At 33.3% G+C, this 26149-nt stretch overlaps 1 protein-coding gene across 6 annotated transcripts in view; it reads left to right on the top strand.

Moving 5' to 3' along the window:
- The window catches only part of LRRC49 (leucine rich repeat containing 49), a 164002-nt gene that overhangs the window by 115503 nt on the left and 22350 nt on the right, over positions 1 to 26149 (top strand). For all 6 annotated transcript variants that reach the window (XM_053594799.1, XM_053594800.1, XM_053594802.1 and 3 more), the window contains 4 exons: positions 2775 to 2858; positions 6949 to 7112; positions 21878 to 22115; positions 23248 to 23433. In XM_053594799.1, coding sequence (XP_053450774.1) covers positions 2775 to 2858; positions 6949 to 7112; positions 21878 to 22115; positions 23248 to 23433 — 672 coding nt within the window. The remainder of the gene's footprint in view (positions 1 to 2774; positions 2859 to 6948; positions 7113 to 21877; positions 22116 to 23247; positions 23434 to 26149) is intronic.

Here is a 26149-nt window from a genome sequence, read left to right on the forward strand (position 1 = left end):
TATGGCTCAAAGGAGTAGGGTGCTGGCCCCATACACCAGAGGTGGTGGGTTCAAACCTGGCCCAGGCCAAAAACTGCAAAAAGAAAATAAATAAAATTTAAGAATAATTATTTTCCATATTGTAAAAGATACTTTAAATCTACCAAAATCACATTAAATTTCCATTTCTTTCAAAGCAACTAAATCCTATGGCAGATTAGTAAAGAACTATAACCTCTCTTTTTTAAATCTCTCTGAAATCAGCAAAATAAATTTAAATGTATCTTTATTATTAAAAAAAAACAGAATTAAGTTTCTAGCAAGACATAGCTTCTGGTTCTGATTCTGGCATTGTCACTGGCTGTGTAACCTCATATAAGTGATTAACCTCTTAGAACATTACCAACTTCATATTACCAACTATGCTATTAGGACATATTGGTCTTCTTATTTCTTTCTTTCTTTTTTTTTTTTTTTGAAACAGAATTTATGTTGTCCTGGGTAGAGTACTATGGTGTCATAGCTCACAGCAGCCTCAGACTCATGGGTTGGAGCAATCCTAGCTGGGACTACAGGCACGCGCCACAAGGCCTGGCTAATTTTTCTGTTTTAGTAGCAATGATTCTCACTCTTGCTCAGGCTGGTCTTGAACTCCTCTGCTCAGGCAATTCCCAGCCCCACCTTGGCCTCCCAAAGTGCTAAGATTACAGGTGTGAGCCACCATTTTCCTCATTTCCAAAATTAGTCTTGTAGTGGCTGCTTTCCTAGTTTTCTTTTTAACTCTGTAATATTTTATCTTTATGCATTTTTAAATATACTTCTTTAATCCACCACTTTTCTTTGTTTTGAGGTGGACGTTTCTGGTCCACCAGAAACGTATTCCAGAATATATTTTCATAACGTCTTTGACCTTCCTTAACTCTAATACTCTAATTTTCTCTCTCTGTCTCTCTCTCTCTCACACACACACGCACGTATGTGTGCGCGTTTATTTCAGGCTCCTAATACTTTACTGCCCAAGATATGTGATCTAGGATTTTTGTTCTGCAATGTCCGCATTCTTTGGAAGCGTCCACCCAGAAAGAACTAGGTCACTTTTGTTCATATGACATTGGCCAAAGCAAGTCACATAGCCACATCTAACTTCAAGGGTTCAGGAAGTGTCCCCTTCTTGCAGTGTGGCTTAGGTATATGAAGACACAGAATTATTTGGTGAGTAGCTCTTTATGACTATCCATTAGGTTTTAAATAAAATACTTCTGGCAGAAGGGTAAATTAAAACTACATTTCGGAGGGCAATTTGCCAATATATCAAAAGGCCTAGAAATATTGATTTGATTTAGCAGTTTCAGTTTTAGGAAATTATTGAACAGACATAGAAAGCTATATATTCATTAGTTTGTTCCTTAAATATATGTTTATCAAGTAGATACTATGTGCTAGGAGCTGACATAGTTCATACATTCACAGAGCTTACCGTACAGAGTGGGGGGGCAGGACAGATGGGATCAGAGATCACTAAAATGAAACAGATTCAGTGCTATGATAGGGAAGTATAAGGTGCTATGAAAGCATATAGAAACATTTCTCCTAATCTATTTTACAGTTGACTTATTCTCTCCTTAGCAGTGCATAATCTGCTATTGAACTCCCCCTTCATTGAATTTTAAATTTCAGTTCTTGTAATTTTTTATTTATAACAGAGCTATTCTTCAAATCTACTGTTATAGTTTTCTATCTCTGAAGATATTTTCAAGCTTATATTTTGTTAAGAAATTGGTTTCTCAAATTGTGTCATCATTTTGAGTACCTACAAATCTTTTGGCAATGAAAATTAAAAGTTAGATGGTTACAACTTAGTCTGTTAAAATCTGACAGTCTTCAGGGGGAGAAAATGGTCCAGATGCAACTTTTAAAAAATTACAGAAATGTTTTAAGATTTGAGTTACAGTGTTGGGGTTATGACTGATTTTCTTAAATTTTCTGAACTGTCTATTATGTAATTTCAAAGTTACTATTTTTCCAACTTTATTGAAGTATGATCAGAAAGTTTTTATAAGTTTAAGGTGTGCAACATGATTTTATACATAATGTGAAAGGATTACCACAATCAAGTTAGTTAACACATCTATCACCTCCCTTAATTAACTTTTTTTTTGGTAGTGAGAACATTATGATCTACTGTCTTAGCAAATTTCAAATTTATGTTATAGGATTGTTAACTATAGTCACTACTCTGTATTTCATAGTTTTTACAATTTAAGAAATTAGACTAGATAAATTAAAAACAAAGTAAAAGTAATGATATTAGAGGGCATAATTTATTAAGATAAGTGGAGAGTTTTTAAAGGTGTTTACCCTTATTTATCATCTGAAAGCTCTGATTTGCAACCATAAATAAAATCAAAATTGTTAGAAGTATCATTTTATCTTTTTCTGTTGATGATAAAATGTTTAAGTCTATGTGGAACCATTGACATATGGTGTACAAAAAAATTATATGAATGTCCTCCCCTTTTCTTCTGTCTCCTCTCATTCTCTTTTCTTTCTTATGTGAGTTAGTTTCATGTCATCTCCAAGTTGGGAGTAGAGTTAAGAATTCACAGGTTTTTTAGAATTAGGAGTGAAACAGAAAATAAAGAGAAACAACATACTAATATTTTCTTCATTGAGGACATATTTTGTTAGCAAGTAGTATGCCTCTCAAGAAAAACACTGTACTTGCAAGACCAAAGATATTTAGCATTAGAAAATGGTTAAACACTTCATAATAGTGTTTGAAAATTTTCTTTTAGGAAGAAGAAAGGCGTCTGGCATCTATTGCAGCCAAAAAAGAAGAAGAGAAGAAGCGAGAAAGTCACAAACTATCTTTGATTAAGGTATTTTCTCTGATGTCTCCATGGATGTGTGTGCATATGTGTGTTATCTATAAATTGTTATCTGTAAATAAATCTGTACCTAGGAAATTTAATGTAATATACATTATAAAATACATGCAAAAGCTAGAAAATTTAAAAGGAAGAGATAAAAAATAGACATAATTGAAGTTATAATCATTTTTTATACCAGTGCATCATCTTGTGTATCCCATGGCTTGTGCATTTCATTTTGGAAACTACTATACTAGACTATCATCTTTATAAGTTATTTTAATGAACTTTGCCACATGGGTTTTTTTTTTTTTAATGAAAGCTTATAAGATTAAAAAAGTTTTTCTTCTTACTCCTCTAATGTAGAAGTGATAAAAATTTTTAGAACTTTAGAATCTAAATTTGTTTTAAATTGGTTTTAACTTATTTAACATATATTACCTTCCTAAAATAAAATATTTTCTTTAAATATTTTATAATAACATCACAAAGTATAATAAATAAAGACAGCTTAAAGTATATAGCTCATATTATACGTCATACTATGTTCTAAAATTAAGGACATCATTTCTATTATCATTACTCATTCTTGTCTTGTACAGGTGCCTTTCTTTTTGGATTAAAATGGCATTCAGAACTTTAAAAATGGCTAGTCAGGCATGTGAGCGTGCACCTATAGTCCCAGCTACTCAGGATTGCTTGATCCCAGGAATTAGAGCCCAGCCTGGGCAACACAGTAGATCCCATCTCTAAAAAAATGACTTATAGGGATATAAAATAATATGTAATAACCTTAGGACATTGGGGAACTTTCTGGGGTGACAGAAAGGTTCTATATCTTGATAAGAGTATGGATTACACAGCTATCTGCATTTGTCAAAGTGAATGAATCAGTGCACTGGAAATCTGTTTTACTCTGTAAAAACTATTCCTAAATTAAAAAAAAAAAAAAATTGTTTCCAATCCATCTCAGCTTAGGACTACAACTCAAAAGAAATTAGAGCTTTTACTCAATATGCTACAATTTCCTCCCCTGCTACCCTGTTTCGCCAAAAATAAGACATCCTCTGAAAATAAGACCTACTTACAGGAAAGATAAGACATCCCCTGAAAATAAGACCTAGCGCATCTTTGGGAGCAAACCTTAATATTAAGACACTGTCTTATTTTCGGGGAAACAGGGTATTACCTCTAACCTCCTGAATTCTCTCCAACTTTTATCCCTTATCCCCAACCCCTAAATTAACTTTGCCTAAGCCCTCTCAACTATCTTTTACTGATTCAGTCAACAGAATTTTGCAATCTTTCCTATATTGGAGTATTCTTAAAGGTTGGCCAAAACCAACTTGCTTTATAGGAAATATAGCTGTTGGCAATATTTTAAAACACATATTAGCAAGATACACCATTGCCACCTAATGTTATTGGCAAACCATTCTGAATAGTTCATTTAGAAAAAAGTAGCATTCCTTACTCTGCAGTTGCTAGTATCAGATACATAAGTGAAGGAATAAATGAAATACATATATACATACATAAAGCTGTCAGACCTATAGACCACTGTTGTATGACAGCCTAGAGCACGGAAGGGAGGAATGAGCAGAGAAGTTCCACTGATGATTTAGCTCATCAGTGGTATAAGAAGAGCCTAGTCCAGGCACGAAATTGCACTTGGCTTTGTCTTTTAACTGAAAAAAATTTTTATATACCCAATTCAGCTGCTTTTTACCATCACCATTTGGGTAAAAATGCCATTCAATCCCTCAATTCCTCTACTAGATATATATCCAAAAGACCAAAAGTCACTTTATAACAAAGATATTTGCACCAGAATGTTTATTGCAGCCCAACTGATAATTGCTAAGCCATGAAAGAAGCCCAAGTGCCCATTGACCCATGAATGGATTAATAAATTGTGGTATATTTACACCATGGAATATTATGCAGCCTTAAAAAAGACGGAGACTTCACCTCTTTCATGTTTACATGGATGGAGCTGGAACATATTCCTCTTAGCAAAGTATCTCAAGAATGGAAGAAAGAGTATCCAGTGTACTCGGGCCTACTGTGAAACCAATTTATAAACACCCACGCTTCCATATAAATGGTATAAGCCAAGCACAGAAGAAGAGGAGGGGGAGGGGGAAGGGGGGGAGGATGGATAGAGGGAATGTAATTGGTGGGACCACACCTTTGGTGCATTTTACAAGGGTACATGTTAAATCTACTAAGTGTAGAATATAAATGTCTTAACATAATAACTAAGAAAATGCGGTGAAGGATATTTTAACCAGTTTCATGAAAGTATTTCAAATTGTATATAAAACTGGCACACTGTACCCCTAATTGCCTTAATGTACAAAGCTATGATTTAATAAAAAAAATTTTTTTAGCAAACTTCTTTGTTTTAATATTTGGAAAGTTTTTTAAGAAAACTGTGGGAAAAAGCTAAAGTTTCTCTTGAATTCATGAAGTAGTGATTCTCTTTAGTTAGGAGGATTATTTAGCATTTTTATTTTTAATAAGAGGAAAATCATAGGTCATCAGAAGACCATTTCCACCACTAACTCAGAGTTGGAATCATGGTATAATAGAACCTGAGGATTGTTTTATGCAGCCCTACTTATTAATTATTAAGAAAGTGGGATGGTTTGGGTATAGGACAGGAAGCGTGCATAGACACACAGCTTCTGCCTTATTGCTTTTCCATCTTTCTATTTTCCTTGTGACCTTGGAAATGAAAGTGAGTGATAGTTATGGCATGTACTGGTGCAGTCTTGCCTGGACTATGAATAATTGACTTAAATGTCAGAAGGTGAAATTTGGCATCTTCTAAAATATTTGTCATTTTAAACTAGACTTGGCAAGTTATTGGTATCTAGCTATTAGAAACATTATTGTAGCTGATATGCCAAATGCTTCTCTGATCCTTAAGAATAATTTCTTCTTTGGGTATCCCTTTCTGCCTTGAAGAATCTCTAGCCTTTCCACTTATTTTTTCCTTGCTCCTCATATGCCAAGAGTTCTTTTGTGGCTTCCTGGCTAAGCTGGTGATTCCCACCTGACCCCGGCCACACACTTTTCTTAAAATAACTCTTCCTTTTTCTGGACCCCAGAAAAAGGGGTTGACTATTCTGTTAGTCAACCTGGTATTGATTTTATTTTAATAACCCAAGTAAAGGAAGTTTAACTTTGGCACAGGTATAGGAAAAGTGTTTGCATTTTCAAAGACTATCCTGTTAGACCTTTGTTAACATATTCAGTAGTATAAAGATACTTTATACTTTTTTTCTAAGCACTGCTATATCTACCTCATTAAGAATATTCTTTCTTCCAGCTCCTGTTACCCAGAAAGCCAAATGCTTGGCTTGGCACCAATATGAGAGCCATCCTCCATTAACTCACTGCCCAGAACCTCTTTTCAAAGTAGCCTTGGTACTGAGTAAAAATAACAGCATTGCTTAGATAAAGAATTGGGTTGGCAAAGTCGTTAGCAAATAACTGAAATAGAATTTCTTTAGATAATATGCTATTTTATTATAGGATAGGGAAAGACTTTTTGCAGTAGAATAGAAGATTTCTACTTGCTTTAGACAAGGGATACATACATACAATGTCAAAAGACTCAGAAGTATGTACATAGTAGGTGTAACTCAATTATATAGATAAATTTGAAATACCAAATGATAGGAAAAATCTCAGGCCAAAAACATTTTGTTTTAAGACAAGCTCTCACTGTGTTGCCCAAGCTGGAGTGCAGCAGCTGTTCATAGGCACAAAATTATCCTCCTGCCTCAGCCTCCCAAGTAGCTGGGATAACAGGTATATACCACCATACCTAAAAACAGTTTTAAACACAGAAATAGAACTTTTAAAAGTTTACTTTTAATTAAACAAGCCACATCACTTTTATTCCTAATGTCATGCATACATGCTAAAATCTTAGCAAATAAATATTTCAAAGCTGCTTGTAAAGAATAGGCTCCTTTTAAAAGTATTATAAGTATTATAAGAAGGTTCAAACAGTATACTCCTTAGATGTCACTTCTACAGCAAAAATTGTGTTGTATAATTCTTGTCACAATTAACTTTTTCATAGGAGAAGAAAAGGTTAACAATTAACAACGTAGCTCGAAAATGGGACTTGCAACAACGAGTAGCCAATATTGCTTCAACTCAAGATAGAAAAGATTCTGACTTTCCTTCGCAGGACCCCTGTCAGATTGATGGAAGCACCATCTCTGCATCTCCAGAGGAAACAGGGTATGCAATAGCATTCTTTTAAGATAGTACATCCTTAGAGAATTGAATGTGGGGTGGGAATGGGAAACCATTTCACATATAATTATTTTAAAAGAATAGTTTTCTTAAGAAAATTTACTAAAATTAGAAGTTTAAATTAACAAGTTAAGATTTATAAATATAGGTATGACTACAACATTGTCCTATTTAAAATCTTCAATAGTTTCCTATTTTTAATAAGAAAATATCTTGATTATTTACTGTAGTTTATGAGGCCCTCTGCCCATATCATCTGTCTTATCCTGAAGTTTCAACCTCCTCCTTCTGGCCTGCAGCATCGCTGGTTTTCTTTCAGTTCAGTTACTTCCTATTTCAGAACCAAAAATAGTGTTTTTCTGCTCTATTCTTCTCTGCCCCATTTCTCTGATCCTGCCTAGCTAACTCAAGCTCATCCCTCACATTCCCCCAAAAGCATTCCCTAACTAACTGCAGAGATTAGATCAGATACCCCTTTTCTCTCTCATGCACTTCTCCTTAGTATTTGCCATAACCCTCATTAATTAACTAGTTGGTGATTAGTAGTTTCCTATGTGTCTTCCCCATAAGATGGCAATCTTCATGAGGAAAGGAATCTCAGTTGATCCTCTTGACTACTGTCTCCCCAGCAGCCAGCACAAACCTTTGTCCTTAACTAAAAGTACTAAGCAATGTGGCATAAAATCTGAATAATTACTCTGGTTGTGGTCTGTATTATCTGTCTTTCCAGTGGCTTACAACTTCTTATCAGGCACATGATACACATCCCCACGTTTATGAGCAATTCTGAGTACACTGTCTAGACTCCTCATATTTCTCTTCCTCTGAAGAAAGCATACTGGAATCAAGGAAATGAGAGGAACAAACAGCATGTGTATCTTTATAATTTAAATACATGTGTATCTATATATACATAAATAGTTGTCCCTCAGTATCCATGGGGATTGGTTCCAGAACCCCCATAGATAGCAAAATCTGTGAGTGCTCAATTTCCTTACATAATAAAATGGCAGTGATATTTGCATATGTGTATAATCTGCATGCATCCTGCTGTATACTTTCAGTCATCTCTGAATTACTTAGAAGACCTAACACAGTGCTACATGTCACTTCACTCACGTGGATTTAGCTTAGTACTTAGCATGCAGCAAATTCAAGTTTTGCTTTTTGGACCTTTGTGGAATTTTTTTTCTGAATATTTTTGATCCATTTGGTTGAATTCATGGATACAGAACCCACAGAAACAGAGGGCTGGCTGTATTTAAAAATAAAGCCTAAAAATCAAAGGTAGAATACCGTTCAATTTTGTTTAATTTGATGAAACACATTTGTCTTATTACCTTAACCAAATTCTGAAACATATTTTAAACTAAAAATAATATAGCTATTATGTCAAGTTTTTAGCTAGAATTCTTTTTAGCCTTTCATATATGAATAATGTAATAAAGGAAGTAATTTCACCACCAACAATGTTTTGGAAATTTTCTGGAGTTAGAGTCTGACATATATTTAGAGAAATATACTTTTAAAATTTTAGTTATTGGATTTATTTATATCAATGTATTTCCTTCAGCTCCCTTGGGAATCTACATGTGTAACTTTCTCAGTTCTGTTAGCTAGAAAAATAAGGCAACAAGAATAAAAATTCTAATAAAGTGATAATTTTTAAAACTACGTAATATACCATTCTTATACCGCCCCAGAGCTATATTTAATATTATTTAAATGTCAAAATATAATTTTACTTGGTTAGAACTGTAATACATTATAATGTTAAAACTTTATAGCATTGGGCTTTAGATTTATGAAATAATACATGTCAGTTCTATTTCTAATTTCTTTTTTTTAATGTTTTTTCTATCTTTCTTAAAAACATTTCCCAGTTCTAAGTTTATCCAAGTAACCTTGGAATTTTTATTTTCCTATATTAATAGGTACATATTAAGTAGTACATATTAAAGTACTACTTATACCTGTTTTCAAGGGCTGTCCAGAAAGTATCCAGCCATTATTAATACTATTTTTCATATTACATGCCTGGATACTTTCTAGATAGCCCTTGTATAATATTAGGCCTACTTTGATTTTATTTGAATTGACAAGTCAATTCCTGATAGCTTTTCTTCAACTACTCTTTCTATTTTAATAAAATGCCATCTTTATCATATGATAAATTGCCACAAATGTGTGGGTATATTTTGGAATGTCCATTCCATTCTACTAATCTGCTTCTCTGTTTTTAGGCCAATACCAGACTCTTTTGATTATAATAGTTTTGTAGTAAGTTTTAATAACTAGTAGGGAAAATATGCTTCCTCTGTTCATTATATATTTCAATTCTCACACACCTATCTTTCCTTATAAACATAAAAAATTTTTAATAGAAATAGAAAAGAAATGTTGAGAATCTTATTAAAATCACTTTTAAGTTTACTTATTAATTTCAGAAGAATTAACATCATTATGACAGTACCATCACTTTAAGAAATATGGTATGTGTCTCTGTTTTTTAAGGTCTTGTTTGATATCCAGAGGAAACTAAGTGGGAAAATGTTGAAAGATTGAAGGAAAATTTTGAGGTACTAAATGAGGTTAGAGACCATGAAATTGTAGCAACTATAGCCAGAATGATGGAGTGAGTTTATTCCAGGTGCACAGAGTAGCTAAGTGTAACAGTTGAGAGGCTACATGTCTCATGAAGAATAAGAAGATAAGGGATCACAGAGAAGGAATACAAAATTTCAAGTGTGATGACAAAAAGAAATGTCATGTAGTCTTGGTTATATTTTTAAGAAATTAAAAAACAGAAGGTTGCCAACAGATTGTGAGAAAATTTTATATTTCTGGGGCTAATCTAAAGAAAGTTGAAGATGAGTATATGAAGTAAGAGAGTTAATAATAAGCTGAAATAGTGGGGATTTATGGTAAGAATGAGTTTCTGAGCTTGGAGATTTTAGAGGGACAGCATATCTCAGTAATGACAATATCAAAAGCAATACGAAGGCCATTTTTGTGATGATGGGAATGGGTTGGTGGAGAAGAGTAAAAGTGAAAATCACTAGAGAAAAGATCAGTTGAAACCATTATCGTGGCATGAAGTTACTAATGGGGGGACTAGGTGTGGAACTAGGGGCCAAAATATTCACAAATGACCAGCCTTATCTCCTTCCAGACTTGCTGTGCATCCTGTGCTCTCATTACAGGACTGTTCACTGTTCAGGTTTTATTGGTTTTGGCAGCTACACTGAATATCGTTTTTATTAAATGACTCTTTCATGCAGCAAAACTATCTCTGATAGGCAGATTCCAAGCTACTAATGTGACTTTCCTGACATTTTGAACTTCTAAAGTGGCATATGGCCAAACATTTTATACCCTCTAAAATAATTTAAAATTATAGTCTTCACTTTTATGGTCTCAAAAACAAGCAATCAGTTCCAGGAGAAAGAAGAAGTATCTGTTAGTGAAAATTGTTGTGTCTAATACTTACTGCCAAGAGTTTCAGGATTTTTATTAGGAGTTCCACAAAATCAAAGGCTTTTAATTTTAAGCAAGTAGCACAGCAGAAGAGTTTGGGAGAGGTGGGAAAAGTGATGTGTATATTCAACAGAGAGGTTGTAAAGAGTAATGATGAATCATTAGGAAAGAGATCCACAATTTCTGGCAGAAGATTTACTTTACAAAAATATAAGTTTAAAGTGCCATGGAAACACTATTACATTTTCTTTGTCTTGACCCTTTTTTAATGACCTGAAAACTAGTAAATTGAGGAGCCCCAGAAAATATTTATATATGGAAGTGGAAAAAATAAAACTTTAGAGACAGACAATGAATAATTGATAGAGGCTATAATGCAAAATAGCCTAATAGTCATAGTTATTTATGACTTTTAGTGATGGCAGATTTTTCTTTAATGTAGTTTGTGATTATGTGATTCCTATACTATATCTTCCATCTGAAAGTTACACGTGTGCCTAAACCAGGGGCTCTTAACCAAAGGATCCAAATTGGTTTTTTGACTTGTTACTTCCTTATATTACTTGACCTCCACACAGCATTTGACATAGTTGATGCTCTTCATTCACATTTTTTCCTTTTACTTATGTGATTATTCTTTTTTCTTTTTTAATTATGTTTTACTGACTCCTTTTTTACCAAATCTTTAAATGTGTATCATGCTGGTTTGTTAATAAGATTTGGGTATGTATATACTTCTTGCTATAATAGATGAAGATACAGCTCACTCACCTCCTTTCCTCCCAAAACTGTGTATCTGTAATTCTCTTAGTGGTAACTTTTATAAAGTATAATTAAATCCCTATTTCTTGTTCTATCTGCTACAGACCATAGCTCTGAAGTCTGCACTATTCAAGATGAGTCTGTTCTTTTTATTTCTCCCACTTTATACATTGCAAACTCTATCAGCTATACCTTAATTATTTCCCTTGTGATTTCTTCTCTCACCCATTGGTTGTTTAAATAGAGTTTGGTGTTTAGTTTCCATACATGTGTAAATTTTCCAGATTTCCTTGTGTTAGTGAATTTCTAGTTTCATTCTGTTGTATCCAGAGAGGATATTTTGTATGAGTTTAAGCTTTTTAAATTTACTGAGACTTGTTTTGTGGCTTAAAATGTTCCTTGTGCTCTTGAGAAGATTGTATATTCTGGCTGTTGTTGGGTGGAGTGTTTCTATATGTATCTGTTAGGTCTAGTTGGTTTGTAGTATTTTTCAAGTCCTCTCTTTACTGACTTTTCAAGTCCTCTCTTTACTCTTCTCTCTAATTGTTCTTTCTATTATTGAAAGGAGGGTATTGAGTCTCTAACTATTATTATACAACCCTTTGTCCCTCAAATTCTTTCAGTTTTGCTTCATATATTTTCGGCGTCAGTTGCATATCTATTCCTAATTATTATATCTTCCTATGGATTGACCCATTTTTCAATATAAAATGTCCTTCCATGTCTCTTATAAAAACTTTCGACGTAGATTCTATTTTATGTGATATTAATAACTACCCCAGCTCTCTTTTGGTTAGGTTTGCATGGAATATTTGTTTCTGTCCTTTAGTTTTAACCTATGTGTATCTTTTAATTTGATAGATAAAATGTACTTGGATCTCTTTTTAAAAAAAATCCATTCTAGGAGGTTGCTGTTGATGCCACGGCACTCTATCCAGGGGGACAGCTTGAGGCTCTGTCTCAAAAAAAAAAAAAAAATCCATTCTGCTAATTTTTGCCTTTTAATTGGAGAGTATAAAGTCCTGATAGGGAAGGACTTATTTCTGCCATTCTGTTATTTATTTTCTATTTGTTGTATATCTTTTTTTGTTACTCAATTCCTTCATTATTTTCTTCTTTTGTATTTAATTGATTTATTTTAGTGTACCATTTTTTGATTCCTTTCTCATTCCTTTTACTATATGAGTATATGTTTTAGTTATTTTCTTGTTTGTTACCCTGGGGGTTAAAATTAATATATGAATTTATAATAATCTAGTTTGAATTAACACCAATTTTGTTGTAATAGTATGCAAAAATTTTGATTCTGTATAGCTCCACCCCATGTTGTTACTGTCAAAAATTACATCTTTAAACATTGTATGCATAGTAACATAGATTTATAATTATTATTTTATGTATTTGTCTTTTAAGTCATATAGAAGAAAAGAGGACTTATCGACAATTATACTGACTTTTATTATGTACCTATGTAATTACCTTTTCTGAAGTTCTGGGTTTCTACATATGGCTTCTTGGAGTATTGATTAATGTTTTCATCAAATTGGGAAGTTTATGTTTACTAATTACTTCTTTTTTTTTTTTTCATGTATGTTCTTTTGAAACTCTCATTATGGTTATGTTGGTATGCTTGATGGTATCCCATAGTTTTCTTAGGTCTGCTTGTTTATCTCCATTCTTTTTTCCCCCCTGCTCCTCAAAGTATATAATTTCAATTGACCTTTATTTAAGATCACTGATTCTTTCATTTCCCTTCTCAAATCTTCTATCAAATCTTCTATAGAACTTTTCATTTTAGTTATTGTACTTTTCAACTCCAGAATGTCCTTTTAGTTTCCATTTCTTTATTGATATTCTCTATTTGGTGAGACATTGTTCTGAGATTTTTTAATTCTTTGAGCATATTTAAAACAGTTGACTTAAAGTACAGTTTGTCTAATGTGCAGACTTCCTCCTGGTCAATTTATAGTCATTTCTTTTTTCCCTATGGGGAGGTTTTCCTTTCTAGTTTCTTTGCTTACCTCAATATTTTTTTTTAACTGGATATTTTGAATATTATAATGTGGTGACTTTGGAAATCAGATCATCCCTCCCCCCCCCCCCCAGGGTTTGTTGCTGCTGCTTATTTTAGTTCTCTCATGTGTGCTTTGTGGCTTTTCTGAGCTATTTTTGTGAAGACCATGTTCTTTGTCATAGCTACTGAAGTCTCCATTCCATTATCTTAGTGGTCAATTAGTGATTTGACAGAGATTTTATTAAATACTTAGAGAAAAGAGAAAAAGTAACCTCTCTCTGTCTTTGCAGATTGGTTTTATGTTGGAGCCCTCTTTCAGTGCTTACCTAGGTGGTTTACAACTCTGTCTTAGCTTTCAGTTCTAAGCCAGACATGATTGTTTAGGGTCTCATCAGGACTTTTCCAAGCATATGTTCATCCACATGGATGTACATGTGGCCTTTTAGATTCCTTGGAATACATAGGGGCTTCTCAAAGCCCTAGTCTCCCAAGTATCTCCTTCCCTAGTCTCTTCTTTCTCAAGCTTTTTGATCTGTCTGTTGCTTGCTCAACCCATTAATCTTTTCACCCATGTGGCAATAGTCAATACATTTTTGCTTTCAAACACTTTTGACAGATGCCACTCAGAAGTTACCTCAGCCCTGGGGCAACACCAAGGCAAGTGAAACAAAGACAAGCCCTTGAACTGATTGTTCAGAAAGCCATAAGACATATCAAAACATATAAACACAGTTTCTTGAGAATATGGTCTCTATTGCTTCTTTGTTACCAGCAACTTTCATCAGGAATGTAGACTGGTCATTTTAAGACTACCAATAAACTGGGGTGTGGGGAATGGTAACAGTATAAGTTAAAATGCTGTCTTATTGAAATTCGGAAGATTTTTTTGTCCCTTAAATGTTCTTCTGGCTATTGTAATTTTATTTTTTTTTAGATTTTAGAGTTTCGAAAAAGTTGATTCTATTTTTGCTAGGTATGTGTGTTTCTTTCATGAAAGGGTAGAGTTTTGCATTCCCTAATTCTACCAAAAATGGGATTCCAATTTTGTTACATTCTATGAGGTAATTTAACCTCATCGAGATTAACACTGTAATCATAAAACTTTGTAAATTGGTAGCATTTAAAACTTGAAAGCTGATAAATAATATTTAACTATTTATGGTGTAACTATTTTTTACTTTAGAGTTAAGTAGTGTACTATAATTATGTCTCCTTTTCTACTTCCTAAGCCACTCAAGAATAGTCTAGCATCAAATTCAAATGGCTCTTTCTTCATTACTTGAAAAGTTATCCAGACCCATACCACATTTTAGTTTGCTTCATATTTGATCCATGCCTTTCTAACATAGTTTGTCCCTATAGTTTCTAATTAACCTTTTTTTTTATTGAACAAAGAAACTCACTATCTTTACTACATTTCTAATTTCTAGAATCCAGTTTTCTTGAAGTCTGCTTTCTCCCTGGTCTAATTTACATTGATTATTTGCTTTTGGACCTTTTTTTACAGTTTGTTATTTTAAATTATTAGTATCCTTTGATTCCTTCTTATATTATGTGTCTTTCTTCAAGTATGTCTATCCTGTCAACCTTTAAATGGTAGAACTCTTCAAGTATCCTGTCAACCTTTAAATGATAGAACTCTTTGAATTTTGGTCCTAGGCTGTCTTCTCACTCCCTGGTTTCCTTTTAAGCAATCCTATACATGCCTTTAACTTTAAATATCATTTATATGCTGAATACAAAAAAAGTATGCCTTGTCTTTTATGGCTTACCCATTTAGATTGCATTTAAGTAAAAATAAAATCCTTTAGTACCTTAAATTTAAAAAAATTCTCTCATTTTGTCCTTCTTTAAAGCACTAAAGTTTGGCCTTTCATGTTTAAGTCTTTATTACACCTGGATTTGATTTTTATGTTTGACATGTTGGTTATGTTTTTTTCTCCCATAGGAATGACCAGTTACTCTAGCACTATTTGTGGTGCATTCTTTCCTCTTCTCATTGATTTGCAGTGCTACACTGCCTTTTTGTTGGCAATAGGAGAAGTAGGTGGGAGAATTCTTTTACAAATCTTCAACTAATGCCGCTGAGTTCAGTCTCACTTTTCTTTTTCTTTTAATATTTTTTTAAATGTATTTTTTGTGATCAGTCTCACTTTTCACTGCTATCCTGTACCATCTCTACACCTCTTTCCTTTCCAGAGTTCTAGTGAGCAGTTTGGTTTCCATCTTTTTCTTCTCTTCAGTGCATATTTGAGGCTACAGTTCTTTTTTTAACCCTTTCTCATCACTTAACACTTTTCACTTTCTAGCTTCCAGAATTTTCTGAAATCTCCTATTGCTGTGGGTTTATTTTCAGTTACTTTACCATTCTTCATTGTGTCCTGGAGGGAACAGTTTTAAATGTACGTGTTCAGTCTGTTATTTTAGCTAAAAGTACAAAATGAAGAGTTTTAAACAAGAATGGTTGTATTACTATCTTCTCTATTAATCTTTAAAAATATAATTAAATTTCTTCTTTTGGGAATGATTAAGCCTCACATTTCTTAAGGTAGAAAGCTCATCAGGAGGCCACAAAGTCTCTCCCTTAGCATTTCAATTTGTTTTTTAATACTACATAAGGTTTTCTGTTTAAATAATTACTTATAGTCATTAGTATTTCATAATGCCAAAAAGGTGGCTAATCCTTTTGTTACAATATCTGTGACCCTTGGCTTATGGTAGATTAACTAAATGCCTGGAAACAAGTGTTTATGAAAAAATTATAGGCACAAAAAGGGAAGAAAGTGTATATTGATTAATGATCCACTAATGATCCATTAATGATTTCAGTGTTCACTGTACTTGGGATAGCTCTATGGTAAAATGACATATAGCAGGTTTCTTTTCCCTGGCAGAAATGGGAAAGTACTTGGGTATAATGTTTTCTTTGCTTATATTGGATACATGCAGTGAAGCTGGTTTATTTTTGGTCATTTCCTGTCTATGAATATTGTGGTATTTTAGCCAAAACTAGTATAATAAAATATAGTGCATAAAATGAATTTCCACACCTATGAATGTTGTAATAGAAATTCATAAAATAAGTTATTATAAGACTCAGCACCACTTATTCATTGGGAAAAGAATCTTCCAAAATATTTTAAGTCTTTCTGTTATAAAAAGCCTAAAGGTAAAAAAAATACATAATCCTCCAAAATATTGTCTTTTTTTCCATCTAGTCATTAATGAGTATGTTCTACATTTAGCCTGGCTTTTAGGGACTTGTTACTTTATTGCATTAAGTTATTCACCCTGTCTTTTCTTAGCGTCCTCTATTTATTAAAAAGGCATATTTTTATGGTTTTTTTTTTTTTTTTTTTGGAGACAGAGCCTCAATCTGATACCTCAGGCTAGAGTGCCATGGTGACAGCCTCACTCACTCAACTTTCTGGGTTCAAGTGATCCTCTTTTCTTGCCTTCGCCTCCTGAGGCACCTACCATAATGCCTAACTAATTTTTCTGTTTTTTAATAGAGATGGCATTTCACTCTTCCTCAGGCTGGTCTTGAACTCCTGAGCCCAAGCAATCCTCCTGCCTCAGCCTTCCAGAATGCTAGGATTACAGGTGTAAGCAACCATACCTAGCGTTTACTTATTTTTATATAAAGATCAAGTTGAACATTTAGACTCGAAATTAACCACTAAAGATCTTGAAGAAAATTCCTATTTGATATTATACTTCCTGCTATAATCAAATATTATGTAATTCATATTTGATTTAGAGAATATAATTGGAAATATGTTGGACTTTGCGGGAGACAAATTTTAAAACATGGATCCTCCAGAGAAGAATACCAGCTTTCTTTGCATGTAAATTTAAGCTAGACAGAGATAGGAAACTGGACTAGGTGGACTCTAGAAATTTGAGTCATACTTAATTTTTCCCTCTCCTTTATTGTCCAAAGTGAATCAACCCCTAAGTTCTCCTTTTCTCTTAAATATCTGATATATCTTTTATTAATAATAATCATCATGAACATGTATTAAGCTAAGTATGAGTATTTATAATCTTCACAGCAACTCTAAAAAATACATATATTATGATCATCATTTTACATAAAGGAAACTGAAACTCAAAAATTAAATAACTTGCTTAACACATTATCTGTTTATGAATAATGACTAAATAATCTAGAATTTGAATTAAAATCTGATTTTCTTTCCATGCCATTTCCACTAGAGCACACCCTTTTTTGTTGTTCTGTCACATGGATTAGTTGATGCTGTTGCCCTGGTCTTCTTGCCAAACTTCTTCTGCATCCAACCTTTCCCTATCGTGTCCTACTATGTCAGCTCCACGAAGTTGATCAACTTAGGTGTCTTAAGTGGGTCCTTGAGAGCAGGGAACACGTCTTACTCATCTTTGTTTCCCAGCACTAGTACCTAGATCCATACACAGCACTTAGGAGGCACTTTAAAAATTGCACTGATAGTATTGCTTTTTAATTTTAAAACTTCTTAGCCCTACAGGATGAAATTTGACATTTCAGCCTCATCACCACTCTTACTCCCCGTATGTTTCCATGTTCCAGTCCCATGTTTCAGTGTTGCAGCCATACTGAAGTTCTCACTAGAATATGTTACACATAATCAGGCTTCTGTGCCCTTTTTCATTCTGTTTTCCCCCCTTCTACTCCAGATATAATTCTGCTATTCATCTCTCAAGGATCAGTTCAAATGCTGCCTCTTTTTGAAATTTGGCTTTTCTCCTCTAGAAGAATTAATCTTTTCTTTCTTTGTGCTCCTAGAGCGGTTTAAATACTCATTATGTATCAATAAGTACATTGTATCACAGTTAAAGTATATATTTATCTTTCTCTCCCCTTCCCCCCTCCAGATTATGAGCTCTTTGAGAGCAAATATGTCTTGATTTATTTTTATATCCCGAATGCCAAACATAATACCTTACACATAGTAAGCTACACACACACACACACACACACACACACACACACTCATTGTTTAATGAGATATTGAAGTTATTTCAGTTTAGAAATTATGTCCCAGGTGTTTATTAGGTTGATTGCAAAGTAGGACTAGAGCAGGTATATTTCTAAACCCATAGTTTAGTAAAGGCAAGCAATAATTTTGATACATCCAAAATCTTGCACATGTCTCAATACTGGTTGTTCTAATCAATACAGATGATTCAGTGGCCTGTGACAGTATTCTTAGCACAACACATGTAGATAATGGGCTTTCAGCAAATGTTCGGTGAATAAAAGAACTAATGGTAAATTAATTAATAAATTAATAAGTATGTATTTGTAACTAAAAAGATGTGGACATATTCATTAAGTGTACAAAGAAAACAAAAAGGTTGATCTCCAGATCTCTAACACATAAATAATGTTTAGCTAGCTTTCAGAGTTATTTCTGTACTTTCCTAGAGTGGAAAATTTATAATCATTGGCCAGAGTTTGAAGCAAAACTCAAAAGCTTCATTCAGAAAATGCCTGAAATACTAAGGTATTGTATGACCTATTCCTAATAAAAGGATGAGCCTGTCTACAGCCCAGCAGACAGTCTTGCCATTTGTTTTTGCCAGATGTCCACGTGAGATCTGTATAAGTTAGAGATGACTTCTGCTATAACCATGTTACAACAGTTTGCTTAACAAACCTTTAGATAAAACAAATAATCTCTTTCTAATGGCAGACATTTCATTTGGAATTTATATTCTTTTTTTTTTTTTTTATTGTTGGGGATTCATTGTGGGTACAATAAGCTAGGTTACACTGATTGCATTTGTTAGGTAAAGTCCCTCTTGCAATCATGTCTTGCTCCCAGAAGGTATGGCACGCACCAAGGCCCCACCCCCCTCTCTCCTTCCCTCTCTCTGCTTTTCCTTCCCCCCCACCCCATAACCTTAATTGTCATTAATTGTCCTCATATCAAAATTGAGTACATAGGATTCACGCTTCTCCATTCTTATGATGCTTTACTAAGAATCATGTCTTCCACTTCCATCCAGGTTAATACGAAGGGTGTAAAGTTTCCATTTTTTTTAATAGTTGTTTAATCATATGGAAAAAGAAAAACAACACATTTCCAAATATATGATCACTTCCTAAAGGATCTATTCATGTTTTTGGACCTAACTCTGATTTCTCCTCATTTTAAAGCTAAATATCTTTTGCTGGGTATAATGGCCATCAGGCATTCCTACATAAACTAGTTTTTATTTTTTGTCTCCACCTTCTTTCTTCATTATGTGTCTTTGCCTTACCTGGGTAAAGCTTCTTACTAACTCTTATTCTGTGTCTGTATCACTGACTCTTCTTCCCCTTTGCTGAAACCACAGCTGTGGTTAGAATATCCTTCTTAAGATTTAATAGTTGCTAAAAACTTCTTAATTGTCTCATATCATTAATTCATTCAAGAAATATATGTAAAGCAAAGCATGTTCTAGTACTAAATGACAAAGTTCAACCACTCAAGGATTACAGTGTTTAGTGGGAGAGAGAGGCAATCAACAGGTCATGGCAGGGTAATATGGTAAGTGCTATAATGGGAGTATGCACTCTTTTTCATCAAGCCTTCTTTATTTTAGTGGCAGTGAAATGCTGGCTCCTTTCCTCTGTTCTATTGCAGTAATGACTATACGGTCTGCCTAGCTCGGTGTATCACACTAAAAACAATATAGGGAGCTAATTCTTATTTTACATTTGTTGTGTTATTAGCCTTTACCTTTCTACGATTATCAGCCAAGACTGTTCATATATTACTACTCATTGAATTTTTGATTGTTGTCATTGTCTTAAGCACTAGTCTGGTAGAAATCAAGCCTTTTTGTATTTTCTTGGTTGCATTTTCACATAGAGTAGACTGATGTTATTACCCAGCTTGTTATTGAATAGACAAATGAATAGAGGGTTAACTGGTACCTCTGAAATAAGAATGATAAACCAATAGGGAAGTGGTTTGTCAATCTTATCCCTCAAAATCAGCATTTAATATTTTGAAGATTTTTAATAATTCATTCAACATACATTGTGAAAAGCTTATTACTAGGCCTCATAGTCCCTAAAGATGAAAAATATATAATCTTTAGCTTCAAGGAACTCACTATCTTGAATAAGAGGCAAAATTGTAAGTGAGTCTGAGAAGGGATTATACTGTGTAATACACTGTGAGAAGTGATGTGTTCAAGGAGTTTACAAAAGTCTGAAAGAACACAAAGGAGAGAAAAATACTAATTTTGGTAGGGGCAAATAAATAATACCTGAAAACAGAAACAGAATGAAAACACATAGAACAAAAGCTAAGCTTTAAATTTTGAGGTTCAGTAAAACAAATAATTATGCCCCTGTTCACAAAGCAGAAAATTTGAATTGGATCAAGATACTTCCCTTATTCTCTAGCTGTCATTTAGGTAGCCTTTTATAGAAAATGTGGCTCCTGCTTTGGAAATAATAACAATTACCACATTTAATAGAATATGTAAAGTGATTATATTATGTATATATAATGTGAATAATGGATTGTATCGGGTGCCACTTGTCGGGGCCTGGGGATGCCTTGTCTCCAGCCCCAACGCAGGCCGGGCTCCTGCGCCAGCTTACTCAGCCTAGGTCTCATTCCGGTCTCGGGTGCTGAAGCACCTTAGAAGTCACAGTAAATATTAGTAGGAGCAAGCTTCTTGGCAGCAATCTCAGCAGCAGTCTGTCAGTCTAGTTTTTGCAGCAGCTTCTCCTGAGGTAATTTAGAGAAGTAATAACTACAGGTGTGGAGACTGCTATGCAATAATGGCCTGTTCTTGTCACGTGCTCTTACGTGCTCTCGTGCTCTTTAACAAGAGGCCAATGATGTTAAATGACGTTAAATCCCTTCCCCAATCCCTTACCTCCAAGGTATTTCTCACAGGTGTCTCCTACAGGATTGTTTTTCCTTATTTCTCATTTCAAATGGAGAGGAAATCATTGATTTTACTAATTATAACTAATATACACTTGAAAAGTGTATATTGAAGTGTATAAAAATATTGAAGTATTCAAAAATAGAAAGTCAGTTACTCTTTAATCCAAATTCTAATAAAGTATTTTTAACATTTATTATTGGTTTTATATATTTTTATATTATATAGTTCTTCCTGTAGAAATTTTCTGACGGCATTTTTTTTCCATCAGAAAAGTTCATTAATTAGAAGAACCTATTTGCATTGAAATGAAAAGATATCCATGGTATGTTAAATGAATTGTTTTAAAACTAAACATAATATTCATTACCTTTCATTGGTATAAACAATTTGGGCTTAGAGGGGGGTTTTTTGTTCATAATTTAAAATATGTGATTTGAATAATACAATATTTCCAAATAGTTTATTGAAAATTAGTATTTGGTGCTCTAGATTTAATTATTGAAATAAAAAAGATGAACGTAAAATTGTAAAAAGCTTTTCTAATTGGTTGTTATAATCTATTACTTTGAGATTTAGAATTTTATGTTGTGTTTTCTAGGTCTCTAGACTCAGGACTCACCAGTGCTTTACAGGGTTTATCTGTCATAGACTCTCATCTTGTAGAAGTGGATGGAGATACACTTTCCCTCTATGGCTCTGGAGCACTGGAATCTCTGGATCGGAATTGGAGTGTTCAAACAGTAGGAATGGTTACTACAGTCTCCTTCACTTTCATAGAATTCGATGAAATCGTCCAAGTGCTTCCCAAATTGAAGATTAAGTTTCCTAATTCTCTGGTAAATGTTTTCTTCTTGTAGTAGATTTGAATTAGTTCTTAATCGTGACTTGTGCGCTTAAGCCAAAGTCCCATTTTAACTTTTATTTATACAGTTTCTATCTGGCGGAGAAACTGAGCTTTTGTGTTGATTTTCTAGAGCTGGAATTAAATGGCCTTGTGTTTTGTGTTAATATTGGAAATTATAGCTCTAAAAATGATCCTTTATGGAGTAAAAAAGACAAATATAAATTTATTCAAATTACATATTTCTACTTTATAAAGCATTCAACTGTGCCTTTGTATGTAGTTATTACACCTGGTATTGATGGGACTTGTAAATTTCAGTCCTCAGTGGTGCTGAAAATAATTTTAGTAGCTCATTAAAATTGTATTGAAAGGTTAGCCATCCCCAAATATAGTAGCATTATGTTAATTATTATATGCTTTTGTAGAAACTATAACTTCTACAGTGGGTTCTACCTTGAGTTTTATTATGGTTGTGTTTTTCTCTGTTAGCCAAGTGATTTTTCTTACCTATCTTTTAATGGTGGGTTTTTCCCCCACATTATCCTCCTTAAATAAGATAAAAGTGGAGACAGTATGGCTATAAAAGAGCATATAGATTCACCAAGAGAACATTTGCATTAACATTTCAGTTTTAGTGATTTGATTAGATATGCTAAGTATAACTAGCCTACTTAGTGTTTGGCAAGATTCAAGTAATAATAATGACTGTTTCTTCTCAGGAGCATTACGAACCCTGTATTTATGAATTTTTTGAATTTTCATTTCTAGTCTTCTTATAAAATAAATTTAACATCACTATAAAGCAAATAAAATCATTATAATGCCTGAAGAGTCTGAATTATTCAGCATTTACATAACTTTAAAGAATCTTTGTTAATAAATCAGGATGTCCTTTGTAGAAGGAATCATTCAGAATTCAGTATTGGATGGATTCTATCAATGGTATATTGAATTAATTAAAATTGTATGTTATTAGATTCACTGAATTTGATATACTTGAAAACATATTTGCTAAGCCTTAAGTTTACATATTTACCTGGGGAATGATCGGGGAAGCATTAATGTTAATATTTCAAGATGGTGAACTTAGTGATCAGATCTTTTTGCTTGTTTTATTATTGTAGCACCTCAAATTCAAGGAAACAAATCTCGTAATGCTGCAGCAATTTAATGCACTAGCACAACTTCGTCGTATTGATCAACTGACAATTGATCCACAAGGAAATCCAGTTGTCAATTTTACACTCTGGAAATACTATGTACTATTTAGGCTGAGCCATTTTAGTATGCAGAAAATAAATGGAACAGAGGTAAGCTGAAAACTAAGTGAGCTATAGAATAAAAATGTTCTTTGAGGGAAATAAGCACTAAAAATTCTGAGGAATTTAAGTACCCAGGATATAACTTTTAAAAATACTTGTTATTTCTTTAAAATTCATGATATTTAAAATGATAAAAAGCAAAAAATTCTATCTAGAAACTTCTAAAGCGCTAAACAAATTATGAAAATAAAATAGTAAACTTATGATTAATAATAAATACTTTTACTATTTTTTGTAAGCATTTAGAGAAGTAAAATGGTAAGGTAATTGTTTAAAAAAAGAAATAACTCTTCTGTAGGTAATATGATCTTCATATTTTTCAAAGTGCTTTGCAAAAGGCCTGGCAAACAAGAGGTGATGGAGAAGTAAAACTCAAGTATCAACGAATAAGGGTCATGGTAGAGGAAAGGAGGAATAAAATGAAAAAAAAGAGAATGTACAAAGGGAAAGAAGTGTGACTTAAAAAGAGAGATGAGAAGGAGAAATGAAGAAAGGAAAAAGACGAGAAAGTAAAAATAAGAGAAAAAGAAAATAAAACAAGCATAAGTGAACATCTGGACTGCTTTGTTAATAGTTGGTGACAGTTGCCTGCACCATGTCTATATTGGATAACTCTGGCCTAGAGCTGAATAACTGAAAAATTATTAGTGGAAAGTTATTTTTACATTGATTCTGCTAAACTTGTCACAAGGGTAATCTCCCAGCTACTTAAAAACCATGTTCTCTTTAAATACTAATTTGGAAAAATAAGAGAAAAACTATGTTTCTACCTGTACTGAATTTAAATAATCTTCCAAAGGAAAAAAATCCTTTAAATTCAAAAGAACTCTATGTTATAAGATGAACTATGATGAATCAGCTTTGCTGCCACAGTAGCTGTATTTCCCTTCAGCTCATATACTACAGGTAGATCCCTCTGACATATAACTGCAAAAAATTTTCCATGCTATTAGGAGACTGGTGGTCTCTAGGACAGAATACATGCAGCCCTATGAAATTTACACCAGCCATTGTATTCCTGTGACCACAGTATCAGCCATCTGTTGAAGATGTTGGATAAATCTGGAATCTTCAGATGGCTTTTAATTTCTCCAGCTAGTTCTCAAAAGATGGGGTTCAGTCTTGTGTATTTTTATACTTCCATAGAAAAGGGATTCTGAGTTTCTGGTAGGAAGACTTAATAATTAGTCTCAAATGTTTCTAAAGTTAGCCTTGAATGGAAATAGAATGGTTATTTTGCCTATGGTTGAATGAGTCCCCCTTAGTAATGGCCAATTGGTTACCCCAATTAACCTTAAATAGTGTCTATACACAGGTATGAATCTTTACCAGAGGAGTACCCATTATTACAGAACTTTGAATTAGGAAGGAATAGTATAATTATATAAATTAGAGCACAATTGGAAAGAACCAATATAATTTATTCTGACTTGAATTTCTGAAAATGTCAATGCCAGAGATATTTGATACTTTATTAAAATACCTAAAATGCATTCCTGTCTATAAAAATCCTTGACGATACAATGTTACATTATATTTCTACTTCTCTTTATGAAAGAGAGAATGATATTGTTCCAAGTAGAATTGAAATTATGAACATCAAGTAAAAATGGTGGAGTAATGGCCAGCATTGGCCACTAGGTGACTATATTGGACCAAACAACTTAGTTTTCAGCTAAGGGAAAGATTTTAGGGAGCAGCAGCCTCATTAACTAGGTCAAGAAAAGGGAAAGACTTCCCTCTGCACTGAGGGAAGCATTCAACTGTGCCTTTGTATATGTGATTATTGTGAATTATTGGGTTTGTTTTTGTTTTTTCAGAAAATGCCTATGAAGTATACTACAGCTAGTGTTAAGAATGACTGTTTTTGAAGATCCAAAATTTAACTATACTAGGTCAACCTTTGCTCCAATGACATTTTGAGGCAGATAATTCTTTGTTGAGGGGGCTGTGCATTGTAAGATAGATTCCAGTAGTTCCCCCTCACCAGTTGTGATAAGCAAAAAATGTCTTCAGATATTGTAAAATGTTTCTTGGAGAAGCAAAATGATTTCTTATTGGGAATTACTGGATTAAATAGACAAACTTATAATATTTAAAATGCAAGCAAGCCCATTTATATTAAAGAAAATACACGTATGACCAGATATTAATACAAGCCCTACTTTCGGCTTTAAGTACTTTCGTGGTTAACATAGGAATGAGCCCTCACAGAGTATGCATGTGACAAATTATTCCTTGTGGAAAGAAAGCATCCATGCTAATCCCATGAGAGTTCTGTCTCTCAAAAAGGGAAATATTATCCTTGGAGGAGGAAGACACAACAACACCTTGGCTTGCTTTTGACGTGTTATTGAAATTAATCTAATCCCATTGACACTTGGGAATTTTTCCATTTAAATAACTTTAATCCAAGAAACTGTAAGATTTCTGAAAAAATTCATTAAGAATTTAAGTCACTTAAAACATAATTCTGAGGAAACACATCTTCTAAATCAGCACTAATCCATCAACCCCTGTCAGCTTCCATCAACATCAGTCACATTTATACATCTTCATTTTACTTTAAGAAAGAGAAATAACAATGAAAACTCTTCTCTCTTAAAAGAAAATATTTAATCTAGACATTTGTTTGGGATTATATTAGTTGTATCCAGCTAACAGATGGTATCATTTTTAACTCCTCTCTATTGTATCTCTCCAG

Source organism: Nycticebus coucang, chromosome 6 (genome assembly GCF_027406575.1).
Source record: "Nycticebus coucang isolate mNycCou1 chromosome 6, mNycCou1.pri, whole genome shotgun sequence".
Classification (NCBI taxonomy): Eukaryota; Metazoa; Chordata; class Mammalia; order Primates; family Lorisidae; genus Nycticebus; species Nycticebus coucang.